At 39.8% G+C, this 14,587-nt stretch overlaps 1 protein-coding gene and 1 pseudogene across 1 annotated transcript; both read left to right on the top strand.

Moving 5' to 3' along the window:
• LOC102426925 (prorelaxin-like) lies at window positions 1-2,892 on the top strand. The gene is made up of 2 exons (XM_006094139.3): window positions 1-310; window positions 2,375-2,892. The coding sequence occupies exons 1-2, from the start codon at window positions 79-81 to the stop codon at window positions 2,716-2,718; spliced, it is 576 nt and encodes a 191-aa protein (XP_006094201.2). The 5' UTR covers window positions 1-78; the 3' UTR covers window positions 2,719-2,892.
• A 5,056-nt stretch (window positions 2,893-7,948) lies between these two features.
• On the top strand, window positions 7,949-11,996 carry LOC102426615 (annotated as a pseudogene).
• Window positions 11,997-14,587: the final 2,591 nt, after the last annotated feature.

Genomic DNA, 14,587 nt, shown 5'->3' with positions numbered 1-14,587 from the left:
GTATCCTGAAGTCCAGGATTGGCATACTGGCAGAGGCTGGTAGGTGGCAGCAGCTACAGTCTCTAGACAAAGGCTGAAATGCCCAGAGCAAGAGAGATAAGGTCCAGGATGCTGCGCCTGTTCTTGTTCCACCTGCTAGGAAGTTGGCTGCTACTGAGCCAACTTCCCAGAGAGAGCCGAGGCCAGGACACGGAAATTTTTACTAAGTGCAACCTCGAATTAGTCCGTTTCTTCATCCGTGTCTGCGGCACTCACATCTGGGCAGAGGACATGAGGAAGCAGCGTAAGCCAAGATCTGGACCATCTGCAGGTGAGAGCTGCTGGTCCCTAAAAATTTGGATTGTTCCCTTTATAACTTGCTTTTCTAGTAAGGGTCTTACCAGGGATCTTACCAAGCAAGGGAAAACTATGGGAACAGTAAACAATTTTATCTGAGAGGCATGCCCTTCGCCTCTTGGCAGCAAGGCAGACTTGGTGGGGAGAAGGGGATAGCCACAGAGGAGATAAGGCTGCCCAAAGACCCGTAAAAGGCAGGGCAAATTGGGGTTAGACCCCAGAGTCAAGGTCTGTGGCCTGGAGAGCAGGAGTGCTACCGGCTGGGGCAACTAGACAGGGCATCTTGAGAGGACAGGGGGCAGTGAGGTGTGAACCGGTTATCAAATATGTCTGACGCAGAACTCAAAAGACCTCCCATAGGGTCCTGGAGAGGTGGACATGAAGCCTTGGATTTAACAACTCTCTTCCTCTGTAAATAAATAAATAAATAAATAAATAAAATGCTGAGCCATGGCCCATGCCATTGAAAACCTCCTCTTTTGTTTTATTTTATGTATTTTTTTTATACTTCACCAAAGGGGAGAGCCTAGCTTCCCACTTCTTTTATTTACATGCTTTTACTGATATTTTAGAGAGGGAGAGGGGGAAAGAGAGAGAAACATTGATGAGTTAGAGAAACATCAATCGGTGAAACACTGATTGGTTGCCTCCTGCACAACCCCTACTGGGGATTGAGCCCACCCCCAAGGCAGGCATGGGCCCGACCAAGACTGGAACTAGCAAACCCTAGGTGCATGGGACGACACTCAACCAACTGAGCCACACCAGCCAGGGCCCCACAGCTTTGAACTGGGTCTTGAAATTCATTTGTAAGAGAAGAGATTGAAGATAAAGAAAAGGGCCTTGTCATCTTCAGGAGAACCCGCAAGGGACCAAGAGTCAAAGGAAGTTTGCCCTTCAGACAAACAGCAAAATGATTTTGCTGCAGAATCACCGCCCAAAATTCAGGTGTGTGTATTAATGTGCTAGTAGGCCAAAACATTGAGACACTGGTTCTTGGAGATAGAGAAAGGTGTATTCAATTTGGCTGAGGTGACAGAATGGGAGAGCAAGATCTCACAAATCCATCTGTCCCTAAAAGCAAAAGTAGGGAGTTTTTGTGTAGCTAGGGCGTAGGGGAAGGAGAGTTCCAGGGAACTGACAGAGAAGTCTGTATAGCTTTAGTCACAGATGATGCTTTTTCATAGCAGACTCCTGAGTGTCAACAGCTCATCTCAGCTACTTAGAAGACATTCTTTCCTTCTGCAAAACAAACTCAAAAATTCTCCTGGTGACCCTGTATTTATTACCTGCTTGACAAAGAGAAAGTACATCAGCAACTTGAGTCCATTCGTGAGAACAAAAGAGTTGAGTAGGAAAAGTGCTTAACATGTGAACAAAGACCTGATTAAGAATTAAATTATTTAATTCTAGCTGTCAAAAATACTAGGGGCATTAAAATCACAAGGGGCTCAGCTACAATTTGGAGTAAATATTCTGAAGAAGAGAAATCGTTAAAGAGTATATGTATGAGGCGTCAAGGACTGGTTTCACCACCCTAAGAGATTGGAGCAGTTGAAAATTCTGCCTTTTTAACTTTATCTTGAAGCAGTAATTTTCCACCATAGATTATTTGATAGTTTCAAATAACTAATATACTCTTCAAGGGTTATTATAACTCAATGGTAAGTTACTTAGCAATGGAAGAAAATTACTCAGGTAAGAAAAATTAATATGTAGTCAAACTGTTTTTAATGACCAAGATGACTTCAGCTATGTCGGGGAAAGGTGCAGGCCTTTAATGAAAGCATTAAGGGGACATAAGAAGTAACAGATGGTCCAAGTGGAATAAAGCATTATAAACTTGGTAAATTTGTGTATTTTAAAGTGCCCAACTATATGAACTAAATTGTTTACATATTAGGTAACTTGCTGATTATGTTGATATTTAATTTTATTGAGACAATGCTTTCCTTTATATCTATGCAAATTTTTAGTTTTCCTGATGTCCATTGACATGAGTATTTTTTCTTCTCCTCCTCTTTTTTTTTTAACTTAGAAATCATGCCATTTTCCACCACCAAGAATGCAGAACCCTTAAATATGAGGATGGAATTCATTCCTACTTCTCAACAGGAACTGAAGACAACACTAGCTGAGAGGCAGCCATTATTGAAAGAGCTACTTCAACAAGCTTCATCAAAGGATATAAATCTTAACTTTGAAGAATTTAAGAAAAATGGTCTCCAGAGACAAAGTGAAGCAGAAAACAAAAGTCTTTCAAAATTAAAAAACATACGCTTAGTTAAACATTTCCTAAAAAAGAGAGAGGCCCCTTACCGATTATCTGATAAGTGTTGTAATGTAGGCTGTACCAAAAAAGAGGTGGCTGTCTACTGCTGAGATGAAACTAATTGTGCATTTCATGTAATGTTCACATGTATTTGCAATGACATTCATTGATGCCTCCATCACCCCACTGATTATTAGAATATGAGAAATGGTTTTTAGTGTTTAGGTCTTTAATTTTGTGTGTAAGAAAATATTCCTTGTATTATTGTAGTTTCTGTTAATAAATATTTGCATGCTAAAAAGTATTTTTTGTCTTTTTTATTAATGGAATTTTGTTAATTGCTTTTTTAATGCTGATAACTTAAAATGGCAATAAAATCTTTATCATTTCAACCACACACAAATAACTCAACTTAAAATTTTTTAACTAGATAGTAAAACTCTATGTCTTGCATTAGTAAGAATAGATGTCTATTTTTGAAACTTGTATTTGATAACTTATGATCTGTCACCCACTTTTCCCTCAAGATCTAATATCCAAATGTCCTTTCACTACTTAATATTAAACAAATTATTTTAATAGCAAAATTAAAAATAACTCAGTGTACACAATGACTAACAGGTCCATAAAATGAACCAAAATATTTTCATTGATATTAACTCATATCAGATATACAAATAGTCACAAAACTTGGGACTTTTCGAATACATTTTTAAAGATTTTTTGTGTTGTATTGAACTATCAATTGCAATAAGATTGGACACTATTTCATTCTTTTGGGATCAAATAAACTTAAGTATTTTTCAAACTAGCGTTCTTCACTTAATTCTACTGCCTAAGAAGCTAAAAAGTAAATTGTTTTTTTAAGGGGAAAAATAAATAGCTAAATATATAAGAAAATAAGGAAGTCAGTGTCCTTATTTATATTATAGAAAAAGTGGTTTAGCAAGGGAATGTACTTTATATTTACTACTAGAGGCCTGGTGGACAGATTCGTGCACTGGTGGGGTCCCTAGGCCTGGCCTTCCGGGATCAGGCCAAAACTGGCTCTCCGACATCCCCTGAGGGGTCCCGGGTTGCGAAAGGGCGGTTTTCGGGTAATGCACCCTGGAATTGGGCTCCCTCCTCTCTGGTTCCGGGTGCATCACCCGAGAACTGTAGCTGCCAAGTCACCACAGCTCAGCAGCTCCTTCGTTGAGTGTCTGCCCCTGGTGGTCATTGTGTGTCATAGCTACTGGTCAGATGGTATAACAGTTGGACAGTCGCTTAGGCTTTTATGGATTTAGATTGTAGAATTTACAAACCATTTCTGTAACAAAGTAACTGTGAATTGATATGAAAACTTGTTAGAATAGTAAATTAACAAACATCATTTTAGTATTTAGCTAGTTCCTTCAATTTACATAGACGTAAAATTTTAGACAAATTCACTTAAATACCAAGTAAATTTCCACCAAATGTCTGTGGCCCTGACTGGGAATCAAACTGTGACCTCTTGGTTATTAAGTTGATGCTCAACCACTGAGTCATGCCAGTCAGGCTATATTTTTATTATTAACTAAAGTCTATAGTTTATATTAGGGCTCACTCATTGTGTTATAAATTCTATTTTTTAATTAATTGACTTTGTTTTTAGACTAGTTTTAGGTTCACAGAAAATCTGAGTGGAAAGTACAGGAAGCTCCCATATATTCCCATCCTTTCCAGGGCACCTATCCCCCTACCCTCCAATATTTGTACATTTGTCACAACTGATAAACCAACATTGACATATTGTTGTCAACCAAAGCCCATAGTTTATACCTGGTGTTGTACATTCTACAGATTCTGACAAATGTATAATGACATGTATCCATTCTCATAGTACCATATAGGACAAGGTCATTGTCCTAAAATTCCCTCCCTTCCCCCAAATCTCTGCCACCAATTCTTTTACTGTCCCCACAGTTTTGCCTCTCTAGAAACTCATTCGTTATCACACAGTATATAGCCTTTTCAGATACTCTTCTTTCACTTAATAATATGTCTTAGGATTTCTCCATGTTTTTTCAAAGCTTGATTATTCATTTCTTAATGGCACTGAATAACATTGGCATGGAGGTACCACAGTTCTTTTATTCATTCATCTTGGTTGCATTCAAGTTTTGACAATTATGAATAGAGCTGCTATAAAAACATTCAGTGCAGGTTTTTGTGTGGACATGTTTTCAACTCATGTGGGTAAATAGCAAGAAACATAATTGCTAGATGATATGGTAAGAAGATGTTCAGTTTTTTTAAAAAAAAACTTCTAGAAGAGCAAAAGACAGTAATTTTGAGAAATGTTGAAGGAAGTTTCAAGACTTTTCTCTTCATGAAAACATGCTTTCTTTAGCATTCAGTGTGTTATATGTTATAAGATTTCATTATTTGTAAAATGGGGTTAATGAAATCCATTATTTAGCTCCCATGAAGAATGTTGGGAAAATAATGTTTAAAATGTGATAGAGTGGTGTGACCAGTGTGGCTTAATTAGTTGAGCATGATCCATATACCAGGGGGTCACTGCATATATTTTCAGTCAGGGCATATGCCCAGGTTGCGGTTTGATTCATAGTCAGGGCATATGCCCAGGTTGCAGGCTCAGTCCCCAGTAGGGAATGTGCAAGAGACAGCCAATAGATGTTTCTCTCTTATTGACATTTCTATCTCTCCTTCTCCCTACCTCTCTCTAAAATCAATAATAATTTTTTAAAAATATGATAGAGCATATACTGGACATCTTTGAGAAATTTGATAGCTGAAAATATAAATAAAAATGTTATTACTAAAATCTATTGTTTTACAATGGCAACATACTTCTTACAACCACAGAAAGGAGAAAATAAAGTGACTAATACTGAAAAAAAACCCACACAAAAACTTCTAAGCTGTCTTTCAAAGTGGCTATACCATTTTACATTACCAGCAGCAATGATTGAGTTCCTCTTACTCAGATCCTCCACAGCATTTGTTGTTGTCAGTGTTCTGGATTTTGGTCATTCTAATAGGTGAAATGGTATCTCATTGATTTTGTTGTTTTAATTGAATTTATTGGGGTGACATTGGTTAATAAAATTATACAAGTTCAGGTATACAATTCTACAATACATCATCTGAATATTGTATTGTGTTTACCACCCCAAGTCAAGTCGTCTTCTTCCATCACCATTTATACCCCTTTACCTTCTTCTACCTCCCCCAATGCCTCCTTCCCTTGGGCAATCACTATACTGTTGTCTGTGTTCATCAGTCTTTCTTTTTTTCCTTGCCTAATCCCTTCACCTTCTCACACATTCTGTTCTCTGTATCCATGAGTCTGTCTCCACATTGTTAGTTTATTTTTGTTCATTAGATGCCACATATGAGTGAAATCATATGGTACTTGTGTTTTTCTAACTGGCTTATCTCATTCAGCATAATACTCTCCAGAGCCATCTATGCTATTACAAAAGGTAAGATTTTCCTCTTTTTATGGCTGAGTAGTATTCCCATTGTGTAAATGTAGCACAAGCTTTCCCCTAACTTATCAAGTGCTGAGGAGCACTTGAGCTCCTTCCAATCTTGGCTATTGTAAATAGAACTGCAATGAACACAGGGGTGCATATATTCTTTCCAATCTGCGTTTCAATTTTCTTTGGATATAATCCCAGAAGTAGAGTAGCTGGGTCAAAAGGCAGTTACATTTTTAAGTTTTTCAGGAAACTCTACACTGTTTTCCATAGTAGCTGTACCAATCCGCATTATGGCCAACAGTGCACTAGGGTTCCCTTTTCTCAACATCCTCGCCAACACTTGTCATTTGTGGATTTATTAATGATAGCCATTCTGAGAGGTGTGAGGTGATAACTCATTTGTGGTTTTAATTTGCATTTCTCTGATAATTCGTGACATTTGGCATCGTTTCATATGTATATTGGCCATCTGTATATCTTCCTTGGAGAAGTGTCCAATCAGGTGCTTTGCCTGTTTTGAAACTGGATTATTTTGGGGGGGAGGTGGGCGGTTTGTTTATTTTTTGGTGTTGAGTTGTTTGATTGTTCATAAATTTTAGAATATTAACTCCTTATCAGAGGTATCATTGGTGAATGTGTCTTCCTATTCAGTGGGTTGTCTTTTCATTTTGCTCGTGATTTCTCTTGCTGTGAAAAAATGTTTAGTTTGATGCAGTCCCATTTGTTTATTTTTTTTTCTTTTGTTTCCCTTGCCCTAGGAGATATATCAGAAAAAATATTGCTACAAGAAATATCTAAGATTTTACTCTGGTAACTGCTGAGTCCACTCCTTGAGTGTGTTACTCATGAAGGTGTTTGAATGGTGCTCCAGCATGGTCTGAAGCTGTCCACTGGGTGCACTGGCTCTGGGGCCTCCTGGAAGGTGCAGGCCAAGGTCAGCCACCACGTGTGCTCTGCCTGGGGCCATCGATTATGAACAACAAAGCAATCTACAGATGGCTTCTACTTGTGCTGGGCTTAAAGGTGCCCAGGAGAGGTCAAGCTGCAAGCCAAGGCTGGTTACCACTAGTGCTGGGCCTGAGGCCACTTAGCAAGAGTTATGGGGCATGCTGAGGCCAGATTCTGCTTGTTTGAGAGATTTTAGGGAAGTCTGGAACATAAGCCAAGACAGACCATTTGTATGGAAAAAAAAACATTGGAAACAGCTTGGATAGGTCCGCTAGTTGGGTAGGGCAGGGTCTCAGTGTATCACCAGTAGGGTGAATGGTGATACCCAGGTTGATGGAGACAGATATGGCACCTGCCCACTGGCTCCATAGGGGGAGGGCTCAACACACACACACACACACACACACACACACACACACACAAAACAATAGCCTCTGCCAGCACTGTCCAGGAAAAAAAACACCCTTAAGCTCTCTCTGATACCAGACAACTCAGTTTCTCCCTAAATGGCCTTGGTGCCTTTTGAGCTGCTGCCCCAATACTGGAGCTCAGAGCAACCGAGTTAAAATAAGTCAATGTATGGACCCTTTAATACAGTGGTTCTCAACGTTGGCTGCACATTAGAATCACCTGGGGATCTTTTTAAAATCCTGATTTCTGGGCCTCATCCTCCAGAAATTCTTTCTTTGTTACTAATGTTGTGGCCCCACCCCATAACAAAGAAACAGAATTTCCAGAGGATGAGGCCCAGAAATCAGGATTTTAAAAATTTCAATGACTCAGGCCTCTTCTGCTTACCAGCTCTGTGATATTTGGCAAATTTCTTAACTTCTATAAGTCTGAGCTCCCTCATCCATAAAATGGGGATAATTATAGTACTACTTGATATGACTGCTACAAAGATTAAATGGGGTACAACATGTACAAGCCTGATGTGGTAATCACTCAACAAATAATATGTCATTATAATCATTCTTTCAAAACATATCTTTGATATCAAACAATACTATACGGCTATAGTAATCAAAACAGTATGGTACTGGCAAAAAACAGACACATAGATCAGTGGAACAGTATAGAGAGCCATAAATAAACCCACACCTATATGGTTAATTAATATATGATAAAGGCAGCAAGAATGTATAAAGACCATATATTCAGTAAACAGTGCTTGCAAAACTGGACAGTTGCAAAAAGTAAAAATAGAGCACCTTCTTACACCATACACAAGAATAATCTCAAAATGGATTAAAGACTTAAATATAACACTCAAAACCATAAAACTTCTAAAAGAAAACATAGGCAGTAAAAGAAACATTTCTTTTAGCAATATTTATTTATCTCCTTAGACAAGGGAAACAAAAGAAAAAAATAAACAAATGGGACTACATCGAACTAAAATGATTCTGCACAGCAAAGGAAACCATCAACAAAACAAAAACACAACCTATGAATGGAAGAACATATTCACCAATCATAGATCCAATAAGGTATTAATATCCAAAATTTATAAAGAATTCATACAACTCAACACCAAAAAAATCAAACAATTCAATTTAAAAAAAATGGGCAAGAACAGATGGACACTTCTCCAAAGAGAACATACAAATGACTAGTAGATGTATGAAAAGATGCTTAACATCACTAGTCATCAGAGAACTGAAAATTAAAACCACAATGAGATATCACCTCACACCTGTCAGAATGGCTATCATCAATAAATCAACAAAAAAGTGTTGGAGAGAATGTTGAAGAAAAGGGAACCCTAGTGCACTATTGGTGGAAATGCAGATCAGTGTAGCCACTATGGAAAACAGTATGAAGGTTCCTCAAAATTAAAAATGAAACTGCCGCCCTGATCGGTTTGGCTCAGTGGATAGAGCGTCGGCCTGTGGACTGAAGGGTCCCAGGTTTGATTCTGGTCAAGGGCATGTACCTTGGTTGCGGGCACATCCCCAGTGGGGAGTGTGCAAGAGGCAGCTGAATCGATGTTTCTCTCTCATCGATGTTTCTAACTCTCTATCCCTCTCCTTCTCCCTTCCTCTCTGTAAAAAAAATCAATAAAATATACTTTAAAAATAAATAAATAAATAAAAATAAAAATGAAACTGCCTTACGACCCAGTGATTCCACTTCTGGGTATATATCTGAAGAAACCCAAAGTATAATTCAAAAGAATATATGCACCCGTATGTTCACTGCAGTGTTCTTTACAATAGCCAAGATATGGAAGCAATCCAAGGACCCATCAATAAATGAGTGGATTGCCAAGCTGGTGTGATCAGTGGTTGAGCATCAACCTATGAACCAGGAGATCATAGTTCGATTCCCAGTTAGGGCACATGCCCAGGTTGCAGGCTCAATCCCCAGTCGGGGGCATGCAGAAGGCAGCCGATCAATGATTCTCTCTCATCACTGATGTTTCTGTATCTCTCTTTCCCTCTCCCTTCGTCTCTGAAATCAATAAAAAAAAAATTAATAAAATAGATAAGTGGATAAAAAAGCAGCGGTACAGAGAAACTATGGAATATTACTTGGCCATAAAAAAGAATGAAACCTTGCCATTTGCAACAGCACAGATGGACTGAGAGGGTATGCTAAGTGAAATAAGTCAGACAGAGAAAGATAAATACCATACGATTTCATTTATATGTGGAAAATAAAAGAGTGAAATAAATGAACAAACAGAATAGAAACCCTCAAAGATACAAAGATCAGACTGATAGTTGCCAGATGTGTGGGGGGTTGGGAGGCTGGGTGAAAAAGGTGAAGGGACTAAGAAATACAAACTGGTAGTTACAAAATAGTCATGGGAATGTAACTACAACATAGGAAATATAGTCAATAATATTGTAATAAGTATGTTGCCAGGTGGGCACTGGAAATATCGGGAGAAATCACTTTGTAAAGTACATGATTGTCTAACAACTATACTGTACACCTGAAAATAATATAAATAATATTGAATATAAACTTTAATTTTAAAATTTTTTTTAAAATGTAAAAACCTATCTTTGAATACATATTACTGATATGTATTCAATAATACATACTTGCTGTAAACACCAAGAATAAAGTGTAATAAAACACCATTACAGTAGGGAAGACAAATAAATAATTGGACAGAAAGCAAAGAAGTAAAGGAGACATTACTTGTATTATAACCAAGCAATTATTTTAGTTATTGTAATTCATTCTACCCACAATTAACATCCTAAACTAAAAAATTTAAGGATTAAGTCATGGGAATCCTAGTTTCCACATCAAAATATCAACACAAAATGCTAAAATAAGTTGAGAAACAAATATTCCAGTATAATTCCTAACAACCCCATGTTTTATCTTTCATAAATTAAATTCTTATTTATAAATACTCAAATGTGTTTTACTGGGCAGCTCCCATTTTATGACAATGTTCTGGAATAAGGTTGCTAGGATGGGAAATAAATAAGTCAGGCAGGAATTCATTCAGTAATAACAGTAATTAATTCATTCAAAATAAATCAATCATTTCACAAACAATTCGTTCAATTCACTAAATTCATTGAATCTTGCTAATATTGTAAGTAGTATTTGTAGGTAGAATGTGTTCATTCATTCATTAAATGTTTAGCAGGTACTGTCTTAGGCTTGGATAATAAATATTAAACAAAAACAGTTCCACCCCTGGTTCTTGCCTCTTGCCTTCGACACCACTGTGGCCTCGCCCACTGTGCAGACCCAGGGAGCCCTGCCACTGCAGTCTGACTGCCCGCTGCAGTGGGCCAGGATGTAGGACTTTCTGGAGGAGGGAGATACTCCCTGAGAAGTTGATGACAGGAAGCAACAAGGAGGTGGATTACACTCACTGCTCTACTTGGGCTGCAGCCTGAGCGCCCCCCTGCGCGCAGCTTAATGCCAGCCTAGCCACTTTCTATGGCCGCCTGAGCCAGGACAAGGGAATACAGAGGCTTGGGCCAGAAGCTGTGAGCCTGAGGGGAGGAGGGATTGGCTGGTGGTCATGGAGCCAGAACCCCAGTGCTGCCTGGAAATGTCTTTGTGTCCTTGGACCAGGACCAGCAGCAATAGCAGGACTTCCTGGGTGACATGTCTTGGTTGACAATGCAATACAGGAAGCTTAAACTTTGGAACAAATATCAAATTTCCAACATTCATCACTAATATTCTTGGATGCCACCACTGGAAAGATCATGTGCAGGAATGGGCTGCTGGTGATTCATGGTGACCCAGAAAATTTGGAATTCCCTTGGGGACCTAAACCGTTTTTTCAGGGAAGTCATTGCAGGGCTCCTGCTTAGAAATAATGGAGAATAGCAGCCTGGAGGGGTCTCACGTGGAAGTCTATTTCTCCGTACACTGGTGTCCCCCCTGCCAAAGCCTCACCCCGGTCCTGGTGGAATCCTACCGGAAGATCAAGGAGGCAGGTCAGAAACTTGAAGTCATCCTTGTTAGTGCAGTCAGGTCAGAGGACTTATATTCAAATAGTATTTCAGTGAGATGCCCTGGCTTGCTGTCCCCTACACTGAGGAGGCCCAGTGTTGTGCCTCAACTGCCTGTATGGAATCCAAGGCATTCCCACCCTCATCATGCTGGACCTGCAGGGTCCAGTGGAGGTGCTGACAGAGGGCAAGAACTGCAGGGAGTTCCCGTGGAACATCATGCCTGTGCTCAGAGCTGTCTGACTCCAATGCCCTGGAGCCCTGGCCTCATCCTTTTTGTAGATTCTGAGGATGATGGGAAGTCCCAGGTGGCCAAGCAGGTGATCCAGCCAATAGCTGAGAAGATCACTGCCAAGTACAAAGCCAAAGGGGAGGCACCACTTCTGTTCTTCATGGTGGAGGAGGATGATATGATTGACTCCCTGAGAGATTACACCAACCTGCCAGAGGCTACTGGACATGGCAGTCTGGGTCAAGGACATGATGGATGTGGAGGAGATCAGCCCTACCATTGCAGAGGCCTCTTGAATGACTCCTAGAAGAAAAGCTCAAACAAGAGTCCATCTAGTGGGCCTCCGACCTCATGAGACACTACTTAAAACTCAGTCTTCCCTCCTTCCCTTCCTTCCCTTCCTTCCTTATACCCAGCGTGTCCTGAATCACATAACCCAAGTGTCCAGCCTCTCTATGGTACCGTTTTTCTCCATTAGCTTCTCAGCTAGTACCCTAGGGTGCGCATCCTCTCAGCAGCATAGGAACCCACCATGTTTGGAGACGCTGCTTGCGATTCACGGACACCCAAGCCTGGCCAGAGCTGGTGCTGCATCACTCACTCTCAGTCACCAGCTCTTGGTGAAGTATTTGCCAAGGTGTCCTGCCCAGTGAGCAAGAAGGGACAGTGCATCCGTGCTCTGGCTCACACAGTTCAGTGACAAAGGTGGAACAATTGGTACTTGGGCAGGGATCTCAGATTTCAAAGGAAGTTTGTGTTCTTCTCTGGTGATTCATATAGTAACTGCTTACTTTGATTGAGCTCTTACCATGGACTAAGGGCTTCTCATTCCTTTCTTATCTCTCTTTCTTCCTTGATCTTGACCTTCTTTAAGTTTCTGCCTTCTCATACAAACAGCCCCTACTAGCTTGGAATTTTGTTAATAACTTCTTCTCCTCCAACATCTTTCCAAGAAGATGCACCTGGCCCTGGTTCTTAGAGAAGCACAGCCTCCCCAGTGCATTCCTCTGGGCCGGGACTACATGAACTCTGTTGAGGTGCCTGTGCCCAACTTTGGTTACCCCTGTCATCCCCTTTTCTTTTCAAAGCAGAACTAAAAAGAGACTACTTACCAGAAGCCTAGCTTTTTCCTAAGAACCTGCAGAAAAAGCTGTGCCCAAGGGTGGGAATGAGGGCAGAAGACATGTCAATGAAGAGTATGCCTTGGGTCCACTTTCCTAGGCCCTGCTAACTTGGCTCCTTATTTGGGCTTAACTGACCACAAAAAGGAGAATAGCATCTGTGTTCTTAGCATTTGGGATGGAGGGCTTCGCCTAGGAACCTGCACAGGTTTAGCCTCTCTCAACCAGGTGTCGGGGTCTTTGAAGCAACCCCAGGCCTTATCCTTGGTTCCACACTACAGAACTCTGCCAACCAAGACCATTTATTTGGAAAACCCAGCCCCCAATTATCTGTAACAACATTGCTCCTGTCTGAACTGGATTGCTGATGTGTAGTTCAGAGGTACAAAATTAGCTGGTAATTAGACTGTTACTTGATGTCACCAGCCTGAAATGTAGTCACTTAGTAGGAAATAAAGCAGGCATCCCTATACATTAAAAAAAAAAGTTCCACTCCTCAATGAGCTTACAACTAATAGAGAAGAGATAATTACTAGTACATGATTTTTTTTCAAAATTCACCATAGTGCAACAAAGAACTATAATTATGACATAAACATAAAATAGGATATAAAGGAACAAGTAGTCAATTCTTAGAAAGCTTATTCAGTTATTCTTTCATTCATTCACCAAATGTGATATGATTGTTGATATTAACATGTCATTTATTATTTGTTATTGATATTATTAGTTATAATTATTAACATTAAATTATCTCTGAGAACCAACTATGTGCCAGGCACTGTTCAAGAAAAATGATATCAAGGTAGACAAAATTAATAAAATCACTGCCTACGTGGAGCTCACGTTCTGGGAGGAAGAGACTAATAGTAAACATATAGAAAAGTAAAATATATAGCATGTTAGTTTGTAATGAATGATAAGAAGAAATACAAAGCAGGGCAAGGGTATAGCAAGTGCAAAGAGAATGAGAATATAAATCAACTTTGCCAGTTTCTGACACATATTGCTTACTGTGTCTGTGTGTGTGTGTTTTGAATCTTCCTCTCAGTTATAACAAATATTTTCCTTTTTCACAGGGTTTCGCTGATAAAGTTCTGACTAGGACTCATGGCCCACTGTAGATTGGACATTAGTTGTTTTTTAAGGAAGGCAATGAAATCAAGCTAATCAAATCACATCAACCTTTAGAAATATCTGACTGCCAGTTAATTTAACAGTATTCATGGATGCCACTGGGAGAGCAGGGCAAAGCTGGAGGAAGGGAAAATGGAGAAAAAGACAGAGTCAGGAGGCAGAAAGAAAGGGGGAGAGAAAAATTAAAATGTGAAGGGAAATGGAGAATATCATTGACAACTGCTGGCGCCTCTCTAAGGCAGTGGTTCTCAACCTTGGCTGCACATTAGAATCACCGGGGAATCTTTTTAAAATCCTGATTTCTGGGCCTCATCCCCCGGAAATTCTGTTTCTTTGTTACTAAAGTTGTCGCACCACCTCATAACAAAGACACACAATGTGCGGGAGTACGAGACCCAGCAATGAGGAATTTAAAAAGAATCCCAGCGACTTCTCGACTGCAAGCAAAGATGTAGAACCACTGGTTTATCGCTGTGCCGTCGCATTCAAGGAAAATTCGGGAATGGCACAAACTGATCCCTCAACAATCCCGTATCTGCCTGCTGCCCAACATAGAAATATCAGGCTGTAGAGGTATCAGATTGGACGAGAGAAATATCTGACCTCTCTAGGCCTTTTTTTTCTTAGTG

This window comes from Myotis lucifugus, unplaced genomic scaffold (genome assembly GCF_000147115.1).
Source record: "Myotis lucifugus unplaced genomic scaffold, Myoluc2.0 scaffold_130, whole genome shotgun sequence".
NCBI classification, from domain to species: Eukaryota; Metazoa; Chordata; class Mammalia; order Chiroptera; family Vespertilionidae; genus Myotis; species Myotis lucifugus.
Note: the sequence above shows the minus strand (reverse complement) of the source record. Positions and strands in the feature narration are given on the sequence as shown.

Excerpts from the sequence above, each read along its gene's own strand:
- LOC102426925 (XM_006094139.3), top strand. The coding sequence starts at position 79 with ATGCCCAGAGCAAGAGAGATAAGGTCCAGGATGCTGCGCCTGTTCTTG. Across the intron at positions 311-2,374 it reads AAGATCTGGACCATCTGCAG|AAATCATGCCATTTTCCACC; the intron begins GTGAGAGCTGCT and ends TTTTTAACTTAG.